This window comes from Aplysia californica, unplaced genomic scaffold (genome assembly GCF_000002075.1).
Source record: "Aplysia californica isolate F4 #8 unplaced genomic scaffold, AplCal3.0 scaffold00738, whole genome shotgun sequence".
Lineage (NCBI taxonomy): Eukaryota > Metazoa > Mollusca > Gastropoda > Aplysiida > Aplysiidae > Aplysia > Aplysia californica.
Window position 1 is genome coordinate 96,728 of NW_004798008.1, and position 17,754 is coordinate 114,481.

A 17,754-nucleotide genomic window follows, 5' to 3' on the forward strand; every position below is an offset into this window, starting at 1 on the left:
ATGAAAGAAGGTCGCTGATTGGTTGAATAAGATATAAACAATAGACTAAGCAAATAATGGTTCATAATGTAGATGCCATGGATGGTTTCCAGGAATAGATAAAAGTTCGTTGCGGGACAAAAATAAGGGAAGCCACGTCATTGGGGGGGCTGTTCAGCCTGCAAGCAACTTCGTTGAATCCGAGCTTGCTCATTCGTGTGTTCGTTGAAACCAAGTTATTTTTATTGATTTTAATGAAGGAAAAAAATGGAGATTCTGTCTCCATTCATTGAATCCGAGTTCCACTGTAACATGGATGCATTTGCTTGTTCCTTTTTGGGTTGTTTTTTTTTTTTTTTTTTAAATAAAAGTTCAGTGATAACGAGCAACATTCATGTTGAAATAATGAGATTGAAACAGCTGATAGGGGACCCTGCAATCAGGGGTTATAAAAAGCATCATGTTTAATTCTGCAAGCCTTTGGATTTAAGATTGGAATGTTGTTGTGAATACGTGGCACATATTGTACTTATTGGTTGTTTAGGTGCTGTTGTAATGGCTTGCAATAGTGGTTGGCGGGTGCTCTGGTGTGGTTTGCTTCTTCTCTCCTATTCAACATCTATCATCCTTACCTTTCTCTTCCTTCTTTTTGTGTTTGTTAGTACTCTCTTGTAACACCGCTAATCTTCGGCACTCATATGACCTTATTGTGTTGCAACTGCAGTAAAACACTTACTAAAACTAAAACTGCACACTTTTCATCCCTTTCAGAACCGCTACGTTTGTGCTGTGACAAATGATGTGCTTGGTAACTCTGTTCCTTGTGCTGTGCTGAGACCCTCGTAAGTATCCTGGGTAAAACATAACGCTGTAAATTTGCATAAATGCAAGGTGGGTGAAGATTAGATTCCATGTTTCTCCATTTTGAAAGGAAAATGTCTACAGACATTCGTTGAGTTTAGTATATATGTTGCTGTCCCAGTGCAAATTTGAAGTTACCAAAGCTTGTGGCGAAACCTGTACTTTAGAATTAGTTTTCTGAGAAGTGAGTTACTACTAGAAGAATGTCTGTGTCTCAGTCACTAATTTTTATTGTGGAACTGTAGACCCCCATTCTACTTGGCATAGTGCTCTAATTGTAATTTTTTTTTACACTTGACTTCTTATCTGTGCAGTGCACACATTTTACTAATACCAGTTACTGTAGTTACTGGGAATATAGAACAGGAAGCAAAGTGGTTTTTAAGCATGAAATGGAAAAACCTTCAATATCTTGCAAACATGTGGTTTTACAGCTGTGTTGAAATCTAATACTGATATTTCATTTATCTTTGTACAACGCATGTTTTTTTTAAGCCTTAGTCTGCTGAAGAGACAGTGCACTTAAAGAAAATATTCTAGGGATTGGACAAATGTAGACTTCACCATGTTTCAAATATCAAAATTCTCAGCGTCAGTATAGTTTTTAATCATCATCGCTCTAATAGCCAGTCTGGGTTGACATGGAACTTTAGACTGACTTCTGCAGTTGTTACTTGAGCTTTACAGTGAAAATAAAATTAATCTTGTAGCAGTTCTTCATTTTGGCAAGGGTCTCAGTTTAGAATTCTTTTGCTTAGTTTTCATTATTCTTTCTAAATATTGTAGCAAATGTTCTCACTATTGTTTGGTTTTGCCAAAAAGTACTTTTTAGTTCGTTATTGTTGTATCGTAGATTAAGTTTCCTTCTGATCTGATCTGACAGAGGTGCCGTGGTCACAGTGGAATGTGTGGACAAGATCATCAGGAAAGAGATGCTTGGCCCCATTTGAGGAAACAAACTTGCAGAGAAAGACATTATTCCTCTTCAGAGGGTAAGTTTAATATAGACTGGACATATTTTTATAGAAACAGGGGGTGGGAGCAAGATACAGCATTTGGTTTCCCTGCACAGATAGGCTGGATAGCACAAAGTAAATGCTATTTCTTAACAATTTTGCATTCGTTCATTAGATTTTAGGATTAGTTCGCTGTTGGTCCTTTAACCCTTTTGGCCAGTAAAAAGATATATTGCATCGGCCATACAGGCCACTTGTTTCTCCCGTGGGATTTCTTCAATGGCCATAATTGAAATAGATCTCCTACTTCAAGCTGTTGCCCTGGTTTCATAGCTTGTGAAGTTACTGTGTAAGAGCCAGTGTCAGCAGTCAGAACTTTCTTTCATTGCCAGAAAACTGAAAGAATACGAACTCCTGGACATGAAGTGCACAGGAAGCTTCCCTAATTGACAGCCATTGTTGACGATGAATGTAAACTGGAAAGGGTTAATTTACAACAGGCCTGCCACTCATCCCGATTTAATAGGGATATCCCGGTTTTTTGCCCCAAATCTCAAGCATCCCGATTGTCCCGATTTCAGTCGCCAGTGTCCTGATTTTTTTGTCATTGCGTCTGTTGCGCCCGATTCTTAGAAAAAAATATTTAAAGTTCTGCAATTTCTTTTGCTTGGAAGCACCAATTAGACTTTTTATCGACAGGAACTTGGAACGCTATTTTCTAATGCATCTATACCGAATCTAGTAGTTGACTCACTCACGTTTTTTCAACTGATATTGACGTAGTATCGATTTTGAATTCCCATTTAAATACGCTCAAGATCTACTTTCGCTTTTAGAACCCAGAATTCTCCGATGGTGTCCTGATTACTGTAACAATTTTGACATGGGCCTAAGAATAATATATTTGTTGTTCTGTCATTGCTTTAGAAGCAAGCTTCGTCTTAAGTTCCGGTTAGTCGGGCCCGTCATCAAGACCTGTCAGTGGAACTTTCAAACGCTCATTCGCATCACATGACATGACCTCGTACGTGTGAGTAGCGCGTGTGTCAGGGTCAACATAGTTCATTCACACCGGTCGCATTGGTCGAAGTTTTTTCGGGACTTAACCAGTGTGGATGACTGGGGGAGGGGGGTATTTTTTTACACTTGGGGCTTAAAGTGCGTGCCATGATACTGGTACTAATTGAGGGGAAAGGAATAAGAAAGAAAAAAAAATGAACAACCTTGGTGCTATCTTTTTTCCGGGGCGGGGGGGGGGGTGTGCCTTGGGTGCATATGCGATGGAACTCTAACATTGTTACTGTATGAAAACGCGGACTTTTTTCCTGGATGATTAGAGTTGTGTGTCAGTTATTTTCAAGACTACAAGAGTTTCAGCTTTAGTGCAACCTGTGCTCCCCCAGTCTATTCAACTCCGATTCAAGTACATGTATGCTGTCTTTCGGTTTCCAAAAAGTTTTGTCTTGCATACTTGCCTCATAAAAGGGAACCAGGACCACCCCCACCCCCTCTTCCCAGTGCCCCTTATGACTGATTTGCAGTTGATCCCAATTTTTTTCACTAGATCCTGATTTTTAGATTTCATTGAGTGGCAGGTTTGTTACAATGTAACTGATATTACATGCTTCTAGCCTGTTTTCAAGCTGGTCGTGAGTCTTTTTGGCAACATTATGCTGTTTTAGGAAATATTCTTTAATTATCATGGAGGGGGGGGGGGGGGGGGGGGGTTCTCTATCTATGTCCCCAGTGTCAATTCTGTGAATGTTGAAATAGAGTAAAATGAGCATAATTTATAAAACATCAAATCTGGTTAGGGTATGTAACTGTTTGCTCGTAAGTATGGACACTAATTTTCTTGTGAACGCTATGCAGCAATATACCAAACTTAAAGTGGATTTGGTAAAAATGAACTGAAGAATTCTGAGGATGGGAAATCGGGTCAGTAATGAAATCTCTTCGAGCATCTAATTTTGGTGAATTTTTTTAGTTCAAGCATTTCTACATGTTATAGTATGATTAGTTTCATTAAAGAACATTCACTTTTTGGTATGAAGTGCCCTTGAAATATGTAATGAATAGTGAATTTGACCTTTCTCTTTGTCTTTATTTTCGGGTAGTATTTTCTCATTTTGTTTGTTGTTGTTTTTACACCGAAATTTGTGTTGCTTCATTATTTATGACCCAAATTGGCTGACATTTTGTACAATCTATTGTATGATAGTGTGCACAACTTATAAAGTACCTATAAAGAAAAAAATTCAACTAGTATACCTCTTAAATTGTCACTAACACAGGTACACTAAAATTTTGAAGCTGCTGTAAAATCTTTGATATGTCTATAACTCACTGAGCACCACACCCCGATTTGCCTCCAAGCCCTAGAGGACCACCAATTTCCCCCACTTTTTGAAAATTCATTAAAAAATTGAAATGAAATGCTATTTCTTAACAATTTTCTGTGCTATTTAATAAGATATGGGTTCAACAGACACAATAAACACATTGTGTGAAGAATGAACGAAAAAAACATGTATGGGACAGGAAGTTGGGACAAATTTGCCCCAGAAAAAACTTTTTGAAAAAAAAGGAAATGATGTGGCAAAGCCGAAATCTAATAAACTTACACAAAATGTTTGTGGCAGTGTGTGTTTGTGTGTAGGAGAATGAAGCATGAGTGTGTACAGTGAAGTAGCATAAAATGTAAGTGATAATTAATTTTGAAAAAGGAAAAAAAAAAAATCTAGATCTAGATCTTCCACTGTGACTGGCTGAGAAGTGTTTTTATTGTCAGTGTTGCTAGTGCTAGGACTAGATCTAGATCTGTCGATAGATGTCCTTGGTCTGGGTACTTTATACATCTTCTCCACTTTGAGGGCTGATTTGAACTAGAGTTTAGTACTGGGGCTAGATCTATCATCATCCCCAGCCGGACCAGGCTGCGTACTCGCTGATGAGTCAGATTCATGATCGAGAGACGATGTTGGTCTAGACCTAGATCTGGCTAATGTCATTTTCTCAGTCATCTTCATCACTGCTAGGCGAATTCACATCTTGATTTATGAAGTTATCTATCTGATACTTCACTGTCACTTAAATCTTCACCAAAATTATCGAGAGTTTCAATAAACTTCGACACAACTAGCGGTGCCGTGCTTCGCGTACGAGAAACAACAATGAACTGCGCGGAAGTTCCTTACTATCAGTTCAGTCCGTTGGACAAATAACTCGTTTATTTGCACTAAAAGTGGTGAATATACACAAACTACAAAAACTAGCTTGTCGATATCCTATTATACCACTGGGGCTATTTGCAAGCATTTTTAAACTGCTGGGTTTACTTTATAGTCAATTATAGTTGAACCCGCGAATTTTACGGAACCGCGTATGCTGCGGGAGTGGTGCTCAGTGAGTTAATTGAAAATCTTCATTATGAAAATGTTTATCTTTGTTTTATATTCTCGCTAAATTTGAAGAAGGCTGGTTGACAGATAGTTGAACATGAAACTTTTCGTTTTCTGAATTTTTGTCATTTCGTTTGGGAACGGGCCTTGCAGAAATGATCTTCATTATTATTATTACTTTTATTAAACATTTGGACGTAAATACAATTGCAGCAGAGGATTTCAAACTTTCATTTTCTAATGAAGCTGCATCTTGTAATATATTACCATAGTAATGTTTTGGCTGTTTTTGTATCCTAAACATCATGTACTGCTGGAACAACGACACATTCAGATGAAATGTGAAAAGATTCACTTGTTTGAATCCCCCCCCCTCCCCCATCTTTTCCTATTAACATTCTAATGTGAATATATTGTGAATGTGTATTCAGAAAGAACTTCAGGAACTGGCCAAAGCTGAACAGGAAGCGAAAGCCTCAAAGTTCAAGCAACAGGAGTCCAACCCAATAGGAGAGAAATACTGTGAGTAGATGTTGTAGTTCTTATTCTGCGTTTCTTTGCTAGTTAACTTTGGGTTTTTCAATAACATGAGAGCAAAGTCCATAAGCCAATTGAAGAGACCTGTACTAAACATTTCTGACATTATTGTTGGGGGTCTGCTTGGAATAGTTTGAATTTATGCCTGCAGAAAAAAATGTGAATGGTTTGGAGGTGGGTTTCTTGTCCAGTGACCACCATCTTGACCCGCTGCGTACATGGAGTCTACTTTTTGGTTTTGAAAAGTTGGCAGCTGTGGATTTGTTTGCTCCCAAAGTTGTTCATTTTTCATGGTGTCAGGCCAATTAATTTTATTTTCTAATTTAGTTACCCCTCCCCCCCTGAAAAAAGAGCAAAGTTAGAAATGCAGCCGTGATTTTAAGGCCTTAAATTAACGTCTGTAATAAACAGGAATATGTAATATTGAATTTTTCTTTCACAGTGGCCAACCAGGCTGCGGAACAGAAAGGCAAAATGTCAAGCTTATCCAACGTTGAGGAAGGCAGAGATAAAAAACTGCCTAGTTTCTGGATCCCAACCCTCACCCCACAGGCGGAGGCCACGAAAATTGAAAAACCGGTTAGTAAACAGTTTTTTTGTGGGTTTTTTTTAAGCTTTTTCGAATGTTTACTTGTAAAAATTTAACTGCCTATTCGTTGGTATAGGGCAAAATGCAGTGCCTGCAAGTGCAACAACAAGAAAAATTTCTTTGGGTGGGAGGAATGTGATTGGTTGCACATCATGCTCTTCCTCCAACCCCCACCCCTTCAAATCAGCAAAGTTTAAATCTCGAGATCATTCAAAGTCAGACTGCTTTGAACGGTCCTGAGTGGGAGACAGCATCCCAACAGAAAGGAAAACGTACTGGATAAAATACACACACACACACACACACACACCCAACGCAAAAAGAGTCTTCACGTCTTATGCGTGCTACAGCAAAGAGCCTGACCACTACAGTACAGGTGCTGCTTTACACTCAATTCAGATGCGCCCAACTGTGGCTCAAAATGCCCTGTGTGGCACTGTTTTGTGACCGAATTCTTTTTGGATAGTGCTGTAAAATACCTACTCAATCAATGAATCAAAGCTGTATTGGGACAGTATATGCAGTTACCGTTGCTGAAAACTATGAAGGAAAATTTAAGAGACCTGTACTTTTTTGTAAATGGTATTTTGTCTTGTAACGCTTGTAACTAATTGACTGGTTGGTTTCAGGTTAAGACTGATTTGAGAAAAATAATAGCTACTAACATAACCCTGTTTTTGAGGGTTAATACGTTTTCTCTGCCAAAATTTCACTTGTCAGGATTCTTATGAAACATGTGTTCAGAATTACTCTTTTTTAAGTAGTTTTGTTTTATCCTTCTTAACATAAATAACATACATGACCTTACCATGGCACATCTATACATTTCGCTTACTTTTCATCTTGTCAAAAATCTTGCGAAAGTTTTAGTACAATTTGCGCATGTCACTGAATGTTCCTTGCAGTAGAAATGTATTAAAAATGTCTTTTGTGCAACAGTAATTACAAACGCATGATATGAAACTATCATAAAACAGAATGAAACTCTGAAGGGAAAGAATGCACCATCGTTGAGTTTGAGGCAAGCAGTAATTGCTGCATAAATGTACATGACCAGTCATGAGACATCAGGGTGTCAGGAATCTGTGTCCACATACACAGCAGAGTTTGAGTTTAAATGTGTTAAATGTGATGTAGGATAAGGAATGCTTGTCACTGAGGTAAGGCAGCAACGTTAAATTTGAACAGTTTGGAGAATAGAGCAAGCCCGTGACCCACTTAACCCTCGTCCTGCGGGGGCCAGGTTTATGTCGCCCGCTAAGCCTATTTCAGCACCTCGCCTACGTTCTGGTCCCGAATCAGTGTAGCCCCTGGCTCAGCGCATCATATTACGTAAAATTCGGGTCCCAAGTCGGATCCCCATTCAGGCAGGTCAAGTGTGTATGCGTCAGTCTGCTTGAGTTTGTGTTCGTTTGTGGCCTTCTTCTAGAACCGCCTACGTTGGTTCATAATCTAGGCATACGTCTCATTCAAAACACGCCAAGTTGGTAGCACTAGATGTTCGTCCAGTGAAATTATAGAAGAAATTGACCCACTTAGACATGAGGAGCTCGAAAGGATAGTCAGGAAACAAGACATCCATTGTTCTATACAAAATCTTTCAAATGAGCTTGATTTTGTTTGAAATTATATTACCTGATAAAAAATAAGCTTGTTTGATAGTTTTGAATACCATTGTGCAGGTACAAAGAACAATTTGAGTGCAAAACATTCGGAAATTGACCTATATTATCCCCTTTCGAACCTCAGGTCATTCATAACAACAAGAGCGTCCAGAAAGGTTATTCGAATGGGCGTAACTACTCGTAATGTCTTATCAGCTTGTGAGAGGGGGTTATTCACGTGTTTGTAACACTTTATAAATAGAAAGCTATGAAAGATTGAGCGTTATTTTCATCATCGATTAACACACTCCCACGGTTTTCATGGCGAAAACACATGTTTCCCAGTGCGTGCGTTGTACACCAACAGTACACGCTGGGTGACCCCGGCACGTCTGACGTAATCGGTTGCTGATAAAATTTGCATCTCAGCACAGACGCAGGACAAGAGTTAAGGGGCTGTACTTGAGTTGGTTCTGTGAACCCATATCTGTATTGCTTTCTTATTTTCGCATTAACATATTTTTTTTGTGCACATGCACCCTCCAATGTAGTACATATGTCCCATCCAATGCTGGCTAGTGACAGGTGGTGAGCCCTTCTAGGTGGCCTATATCCAATATCAGGGTGGAAGAGACGGGTGATGATGATGAAGAAGAAAGCTGGAAAGTCATTTCATCCACGTTCTTTTTTATTGTTTCACCTATTGGTGCTCATCTTGTCTTGTTTCTTCGTTATATTTAAAGATAGATGTTCTTTTGAATGAGAATTTTTACTGAAAGACATGTATTCCTGCTGTCTTGGGTTTTTTTTTATACCTTTAGAGAAGAAGATATGCTTTTTATTTTTACTGTGATATCATGTTTCTGCAGGATGAAAAGGTTCGATGTCCTATGAGTGGGAAAGTTCTCAAGTTCAAGGATTTAATTCCTGTCAAGTTCACGCCCATTAATGATCGGGATGCAAAGACATCTGTCATCTCAAAGACGGTATGTTTATGTTTACGAAATGTCATATGTATGTGTGCTTGGTGGGGTGTAATCTGTTCCCATTAGACCTAGTTCTCTTGATAATTCTATTGCTGCTCTAATGTCTTCTAAGCAAAATGTGAATGTATGGTAATATTGCAGACTGAAAATGAATTGCTCGTTAACAGCTCTGCTGGGAAGGCACGCACTGAGCCATTTTAAAAGGGCCAGCTGAAAAAAAGTTCTATAACTTGAGTTGTTGAACAATCAACTGTTATGCTTTTCTGACTTTTATGCTATCTTTATGGGTGGCATTTTTCCTCCTACTTTTCAAACTGAGAATGTGATCTGATTCCATCTCTTGCACGGAAAGTTTGTCAGTTTTCGAGCTAGATACAGTGAAACTCTTGATTCAACGAAGTCGTCGGGCCTGACCTTCAGTTTTGTTTGGACCCGAGTGTTTGTTATAGCAAACATGAGGATTTTGTGTAAATAATTACAGGCACCAAGCAAGTAACGTATAATGTGTTTGACTTCCTCAATCAAATTCAAAAGTAGTTTGGTTTCAAATGAGAGGCATCTTCGTTGTTTTTTTATGTCGTGCGTACCGAAGAAATGCTGGAAAATTCTAGGAAAATACACTAAACTCTGCCAAGCGCACGCTGTGCAAAATGTCCAATTGGTTCAAATGCACGCCTGTGTCATCTATCAAGTGTGACGTATTGTTTGCCGAACAGGTTGTGTTTTTGTGTATAGCCTAGCATACGGCAACGTTTGATTCCACAGACCAGTGCACAATTCATTGCGTTAATCTATGTCAAGACTAGCTTCTCATTGTAATATTGGCCAGTAGCTGGAAAAGAACTGACTGAATACTGTGACGCGTTTGTATCTGATCTCTACTGACTACTGATGTTCCGCACCGGGAACGCTTGTGTGCGCCCGCCCCCCGACGGACACACGCCACGAGTCCACGTCACATGCATCTCTCTGACACGCTCTAAGACACATGTGCGTGCCAACAACGCATATGTTGCATAGCTGCCACTTTTCCGCTAAATAGCGGAAACTCCGCTTCATCTAGCTTTTCCTGCTACTTTCCACCTTCCTCCGCGGGACCGCTCTCGGTCGCAAATTGCGATACTTTTTTACACGCGGAAAACACCGAACCGGGAGACAGACGAAAACGCAGCTTGCGCATGTCCGCCCGTAACTTTCTACTTCCATTCTTCTAGGCCGAGCGTTAGTTTCACTTTGTTTATTGTGGAGCAACAAAGTGTCGATCTGGCATCGGGACGTTAGCGCGCCGAGTTGTCATTGAAAACGGCGGAAATTCGAGAGAAGTTGATGCAGAATGCAAAAATAATTATAAGGAGCTCCGCTTGCTGCACTTTGCGTTTGGTGCGATAAAGAAATCGCGGCCCGCGGCACTCCTGTACAATTGCGGTCCCGTTTGTTTACATGACGGCTATTGTGGCTGTTGAAGTGAATCTAGATCTAGATAATCTATCTCTAGATCTAGATATAATCTAGATTTACACATATTTAGATATCTAGATCTAGATTAGATAGCCTAGGCTGTAATTTTAATTCAGGTTAGATCTACACTCTACAGAGGGACTATACTAAGTTAAGTGCAAACGGGACCGCAATTGTACAGGAGTGCTCAGTACAGCGGCAAAGGTGTTGCCTCTTTGATCCAATACTGCGCGCGCTCTACATCGATGTACAAGTTTAAAGAGAAAGAAATCTTTTTATAAGACACCAGCTTGCAACAAACTCTGGATTTTTAGTCACCAAGTCCAAACTGTGTCAAATTGACTCAAATGCTTGTTAGTCTACTTAGTGCCTTTGTTGGGGGGTTTTTTTTTTTTTTTCAAATACATTTTAATTCAGTTGCCTATGGTTAACAAATATGACAGTTTTCCCTTCCAAAACCATAGGCTACATTTTCCAGTATATATTGCCTCTGGATCTCACTGGTTTTACTCCAGCCTTCGGAGAGCGCGCGTCCGCGTTCGCATGAATTTCCTCCTTTTTTGAAATTCCTGAGTGGCAGCTATGATGTTGGTATGAAAGAAGGTCGCTGATTGGTTGAATAAGATATAAACAATAGACTAAGCAAATAATGGTTCATAATGTAAATGCCATGGATGGTTTCCAGGAATAGATAAAAGTTCGTTGCGGGACAAAAATAAGGGAAGCCACGTCATTGGGGGGGCTGTTCAGCCTGCAAGCAACTTCGTTGAATCCGAGCTTGCTCATTCGTGTGTTCGTTGAAACCAAGTTATTTTTATTGATTTTAATGAAGGAAAAAAATGGAGATTCTGTCTCCATTCATTGAATCCGAGTTCCACTGTAACATGGATGCATTTGCTTGTTCCTTTTTGGGTTTTTTTTTTTTGGGTTTTTTTAATAAAAGTTCAGTGATAACGAGCAACATTCATGTTGAAATAATGAGATTGAAACAGCTGATAGGGGACCCTGCAATCAGGGGTTATAAAAAGCATCATGTTTAATTCTGCAAGCCTTTGGATTTAAGATTGGAATGTTGTTGTGAATACGTGGCACATATTGTACTTATTGGTTGTTTAGGTGCTGTTGTAATGGCTTGCAATAGTGGTTGGCGGGTGCTCTGGTGTGGTTTGCTTCTTCTTTCCTACCAAACATCTATTGTCTTTATCTCCCCTCCTTCTTTTTTGTGTTTGTTACTCTCTTGTAATACCTCTAATCTTCGGCACTTATATGACCTTTTTTTGTTGCAAGTGCCGTAAAACATTTACTAAAACTAAAACTGCAAACTTTTCATCCCTTTCAGAACCGCTACGTTTGTGCTGTGACAAATGATGTGCTTGGTAACTCTGTTCCTTGTGCTGTGCTGAGACCCTCGTAAGTATCCTGGGTAAAACATAACGCTGTAAATTTGCATAAATGCAAGGTGGGTGAAGATTAGATTCCATGTTTCTCCATTTTGAAAGGAAAATGTCTACAGACATTCGTTGAGTTTAGTATATATGTTGCTGTCCCAGTGCAAATTTGAAGTTACCAAAGCTTGTGGCGAAACCTGTACTTTAGAATTAGTTTTCTGAGAAGTGAGTTACTACTAGAAGAATGTCTGTGTCTCAGTCACTAATTTTTATCGTGGAACTGTAGACCCCCATTCTACTTGGCATAGTGCTCTAATTGTAATTTTTTTTTACACTTGACTTCTTATCTGTGCAGTGCACACATTTTACTAATACCAGTTACTGTAGTTACTGGGAATATAGAACAGGAAGCAAAGTGGTTTTTAAGCATGAAATGGAAAAACCTTCAATATCTTGCAAACATGTGGTTTTACAGCTGTGTTGAAATCTAATACTGATATTTCATTTATCTTTGTACAACGCATGTTTTTTTTAAGCCTTAGTCTGCTGAAGAGACAGTGCACTTAAAGAAAATATTCTAGGGATTGGACAAATGTAGACTTCACCGTGTTTCAAATATCAAAATTCTCAGCGTCAGTATAGTTTTTAATCATCATCGCTCTAATAGCCAGTCTGGGTTGACATGGAACTTTAGACTGACTTCTGCAGTTGTTACTTGAGCTTTACAGTGAAAATAAAATTAATCTTGTAGCAGTTCTTCATTTTGGCAAGGGTCTCAGTTTAGAATTCTTTTGCTTAGTTTTCATTATTCTTTCTAAATATTGTAGCAAATGTTCTCACTATTGTTTGGTTTTGCCAAAAAGTACTTTTTAGTTCGTTATTGTTGTATCGTAGATTAAGTTTCCTTCTGATCTGATCTGACAGAGGTGCCGTGGTCACAGTGGAATGTGTGGACAAGATCATCAGGAAAGAGATGCTTGACCCCATTTGTGGAAAAAAACTTGCAGAGAAAGACATTATTCCTCTTCAGAGGGTAAGTTTAATATAGACTGGACATATTTTTATAGAAACAGGGGGTGGGAGCAAGATACAGCATTTGGTTTCCCTGCACAGATAGGCTGGATAGCACAAAGTAAATGATACTTTTTAAAATTTTGCATTCGTTCATTAGATTTTAGGATTAGTTCGCTGTTGGTCCTTTAACCCTTTTGGCCAGTAAAAAGATATATTGCATCGGCCATACAGGCCACTTGTTTCTCCCGTGGGATTTCTTCAATGGCCATAATTGAAATAGATCTCCTACTTCAAGCTGTTGCCCTGGTTTCATAGCTTGTGAAGTTACTGTGTAAGAGCCAGTGTCAGCAGTCAGAACTTTCTTTCATTTCCAGTAAGCGCAAAGAATATGAACTCCTGGACATGAAGTGCACAGGAAGCTTCCCTAATTGACAGCCATTGTTGACGATGAATGTAAACTGGAAAGGGTTAATTTACAACAGGCCTGCCACTCATCCCGATTTAATAGGGATATCCCGGTTTTTTGCCCCAAATCTCAAGCATCCCGATTGTCCCGATTTCAGTCGCCAGTGTCCTGATTTTTTTGTCATTGCGTCTGTTGCGCCCGATTCTTAGAAAAAAATATTTAAAGTTCTGCAATTTCTTTTGCTTGGAAGCACCAATTAGACTTTTTATCGACAGGAACTTGGAACGCTATTTTCTAATGCATCTATACCGAATCTAGTAGTTGACTCACTCACGTTTTTTCAACTGAAATTGACGTAGTATCGATTTTGAATTCCCATTTAAATACGCTCAAGATCTACTTTCGCTTTTAGAACCCAGAATTCTCCTATGGTGTCCTGATTACTGTAACAATTTTGACATGGGCCTAAGAATAATATATTTGTTGTTCTGTCATTGCTTTAGAAGCAAGCTTCGTCTTAAGTTCCGGTTAGTCGGGCCCGTCATCAAGACCTGTCAGTGGAACTTTCAAACGCTCATTCGCATCACATGACATGACCTCGTACGTGTGAGTAGCGCGTGTGTCAGGGTCAACATAGTTCATTCACACCGGTCGCATTGGTCGAAGTTTTTTCGGGACTTAACCAGTGTGGATGACTGGGGGAGGGGGGTATTTTTTTACACTTGGGGCTTAAAGTGCGTGCCATGATACTGGTACTAATTGAGGGGAAAGGAATAAGAAAGAAAAAAAAATGAACAACCTTGGTGCTATCTTTTTTCCGGGGCGGGGGGGGGGGGGGTGTGCCTTGGGTGCATATGCGATGGAACTCTAACATTGTTACTGTATGAAAACGCGGACTTTTTTCCTGGATGATTAGAGTTGTGTGTCAGTTATTTTCAAGACTACAAGAGTTTCAGCTTTAGTGCAACCTGTGCTCCCCCAGTCTATTCAACTCCGATTCAAGTACATGTATGCTGTCTTTCGGTTTCCAAAAAGTTTTGTCTTGCATACTTGCCTCATAAAAGGGAACCAGGACCACCCCCACCCCCTCTTCCCAGTGCCCCTTATGACTGATTTGCAGTTGATCCCAATTTTTTTCACTAGATCCTGATTTTTAGATTTCATTGAGTGGCAGGTTTGTTACAATGTAACTGATATTACATGCTTCTAGCCTGTTTTCAAGCTGGTCGTGAGTCTTTTTGGCAACATTATGCTGTTTTAGGAAATATTCTTTAATTATCATGGAGGGGGGGGGGGGGGGGGTCGAGTAAAGATTAACTTGCTCGATACTGAAATTTTTGCTGGCATTTTAAATACCTCATGAACAAAATGTTTTAACGTTCCCACTTATCAATCAAAACAGATTTCATTTCATACTTACTCATGAAAAAAGTTTCTACTGCTTACAGGGGATAGCTACAGGTTTGAACCTTGATGCAGTAGCGGAAAAACAAATCACACGTCTTTATTATTTCACTAATATTGTTTTTTGCTGCTTTTGGGGGCTCAACGTTCCAAGAAAACACCATACAACTATCCGCACATTCCTGGCTATATACACAACAAAGTTATCTTTTTTGTTCATTCAAGAAAGAACCCACCCTGTTACGGACTGGTCACACTGGCATGAACAAGGAATTTTAAAATATTTTTTGGGGGGGTCCCAATGTCCTATTTTTATGAGTGCCAGATGTTAGTTACGCTTACGACTTAATATGTGTTAGGAATGAAAGCTGGATTAATTGGGGTACGTGTGCTTTGACCTGAGAGGCCACACTTTACTTCTAGGCTTGGGATAGACCGTACTTTTTGTATGTAGGCCAAATAATTGAGAGAATGCGGAACGTGGTCTGGATGAACATTCTTTTTAGTATGATGTGCCAAGCAAAATGAAAGATTTGTCACATAAGAGCCAAGTAAGAGTGTGATACCTCAATGGAAAAACTTTATATAATCCAGCAAGCACATTAATAAGCTCGCTTACAGTGAACAGATTCGGGGTACCCTATTTATTTTTCCTATACATTATTATTCTTTGGATTTAAAATAATTACATAGCAAAATTTGTACATAACCAAAAGATTTTAACGTCTCGACAATTTTGCTATGTGCATGCCTTGTCTCAATGAGGGTATACAGTAGGTCTTGTAATTTTGCTTTGAACATGCATTTTCTCCCTTCTGTAATGTCACATGTGGTAATGGTTTTCTTTTTTTTATTTTTACTTCTAGGGTGCATCTGGCTTCACTAGTGCTGGGGTTACTTTGGAAGCAAAGAAGGCAGGACCGACTATCATGGCTTGAATTCATCTGTTGACAACAGAATACTTTAGAGCAGTGATTATTATCCTTGTTGGAAGCACTGAACCCCTTCGAGTGGGGTGAACGAAATGGACACATACACACAGTGTGTCTTGGCCTCTGCTGAGCCCGTAAGACTGACTCACCGAACCCTTGGGGTTGGATCAAACCCAGCTTAAGAACAACTGCTCTGGAGTCTTTTCTCTCATCTCTTCACTCTGCTAGAAGTGGAGCAGCCAACTGTGAAACAGCCTTATCTGTGGTTTTATTCATGAAGTAGACCTTTCCAGTTACTTTAAATTACCTAGGTCTGTCGCCCCTGCTGGACAGTTGCAGAAAGGGTACAGTGATTTCTGTTCTGGGCTGGAGCTTTTACGGGCTTGTGATATTGGTCCTGAGTTTTAGAGAAGGCTCTCATGTCTTTTGTTGTTCAGTACTTTTAAAAACCTTCCTAGTTCAAGGTTGTTGGTGAAGGGGAAATCCAAAAGTGAGCATTTTAGTTCCAGTATACTTGAATGGTTTCAAACTTTGCCTTTAGGTTCTATAGGATTGTTTGTTTTTATGTCTTTTTCTTTAAAGTGGTGTATCAGGTGGTCAGTTTGCTTTAAATTTGGGAGGTAGTCTACATGTTTAGGGGATTCTGAGGTATCACTAAGGTTTCAGGTTTTGGACTCTGACATTCAGATTTGTGGTGGGCCTTCTGCTTATAGTGGTATCCAGTTTAGTGGTTCGGCATGGCCCCTGTGTGCCACTCGTAGGATGATTTTCTTACTACACAATTTCACCTTTGCTTGGCTTAGATTACAGCCCCTGTTATGAGGTCAGTTGATAGGTGTATGTTTTGTAATGTGTACGACAAATTAGTATTGACCATTTTGCCAATGGATTACTACAACAGTGGCATGAAGCTTAAAGGTTTTGCAAATGTTCTCATTCTCATGTCTATACCATTTTTAGGTTGAAGTGTTGGGGTTCTATGGACCTCCGCTGCTCTTATTATCAAGAAACAATAATTTTAATAAGGAATAATGAGGCCAGACTGTGGGTCATGGTTGTGGAACTTGTTTTCCACCTATCTTAAAGTCTTAAATGTACTAGTTCTGTGTGTGTGTGTGGAGGGGGGGGGGTGGAATCGCACTGTATGGTCATCTCTAATTCACTGTGGTTCCGTCCTTACAGGCTACTCCCTTACAGTCACATCAAAATGTTGTTACAGTTGTATGTGTTGGTGAGGGAACTGGAAACAAAAGGCAGCTCTTTCTCATTTTCTCATTCAAATCCTTTAAGGGTTATCATCTTGTGTGCGTGTTATATTTAGTGGATATTGTGTAACAGGATATTTGAAATGTGATGATTAGATCAACAGTTGCTTTTAATGTTTGCGTCGTGTCTCCATTCATGGAGCACAATTGAAATAAACAAAACTACCACATATATATACCTATGGTGTTGTATTTCTTTTGTTTAAAACGTATATTTCGCTATACTTTTCCATTTCAATTTTCAAGGAAAGGAAAATAAAGTCCACTTGTCGACATAAAAAAAGCCTTAAACATGTATACTGGGTACCTGCTGTATCCCACTCTCATACAGCCCAGTTTGGACCTGACAGACAGGTTCAAAGCCAAATTGGTGGGTGCTCGTGGTTTGCTCCTTCTTTCCTTTCAAAGGTCTGTTGTCCTGATCTCTCCATCCTACTACAGTGGAATCCTGTTATAACGTGAGGGAGGGGACCAAAGCAAAATGTCCGTTATTTCAGGATTCTCGCTATAAGTTAAGGGATCCAGTAATAAATTCAAGGGAAACTGTAAAGTAGACGTAATCTATGAGTTTGGTCTTCTGTTTTTCCTTTTGCTATCTCCCCTGGTGGTGATTTTGTTTCAACATGACCTCTAGGTCTTACTTGGTCAAAAATCGAATCAGGTTTGTTTCTCTAGTGCTAGATCTAGATCTAGCGATGTGGACTGACAGCTCGGCATTGGCGATCAGAAAGAAAGGGCTCTGGGCTAACTCGCCCGCTGTGTTTTCACCTCACATTCACTCCATCCGTCACATTGCTGTGACTTCTCCATTCCCGCATCGGAGAAGTGAGAGGCATGGCAGGCCTTGATAATCTAAACTGGCCTGTCACGCGATGCGTTCTGCTTGTCTGCGCATGCCACACCCTCCCTACTCAGTTGCTCCGGCCTTCATTGTTGACGCACATGGGCTCTCCTATTCTTTGTTTAGCAAGATC

General features: G+C 39.7%; 1 protein-coding gene across 1 annotated transcript in view; it reads left to right on the top strand.

Annotated features, from left to right (window-relative positions):
* Positions 1 to 16,958, top strand: part of LOC101860365 (nitric oxide synthase-interacting protein) — a gene marked incomplete at its 5' end in the record, with an annotated part of 18,549 nt that extends 1,591 nt beyond the window's left edge. Inside the window, 6 exon segments of the mRNA XM_005108955.2 lie at positions 5,629 to 5,719; positions 6,177 to 6,313; positions 8,797 to 8,913; positions 11,711 to 11,781; positions 12,684 to 12,792; positions 15,450 to 16,958. Coding sequence (XP_005109012.1) covers positions 5,629 to 5,719; positions 6,177 to 6,313; positions 8,797 to 8,913; positions 11,711 to 11,781; positions 12,684 to 12,792; positions 15,450 to 15,521 — 597 coding nt within the window. The 3' untranslated portion in view covers positions 15,522 to 16,958.
* Positions 16,959 to 17,754: the final 796 nt, after the last annotated feature.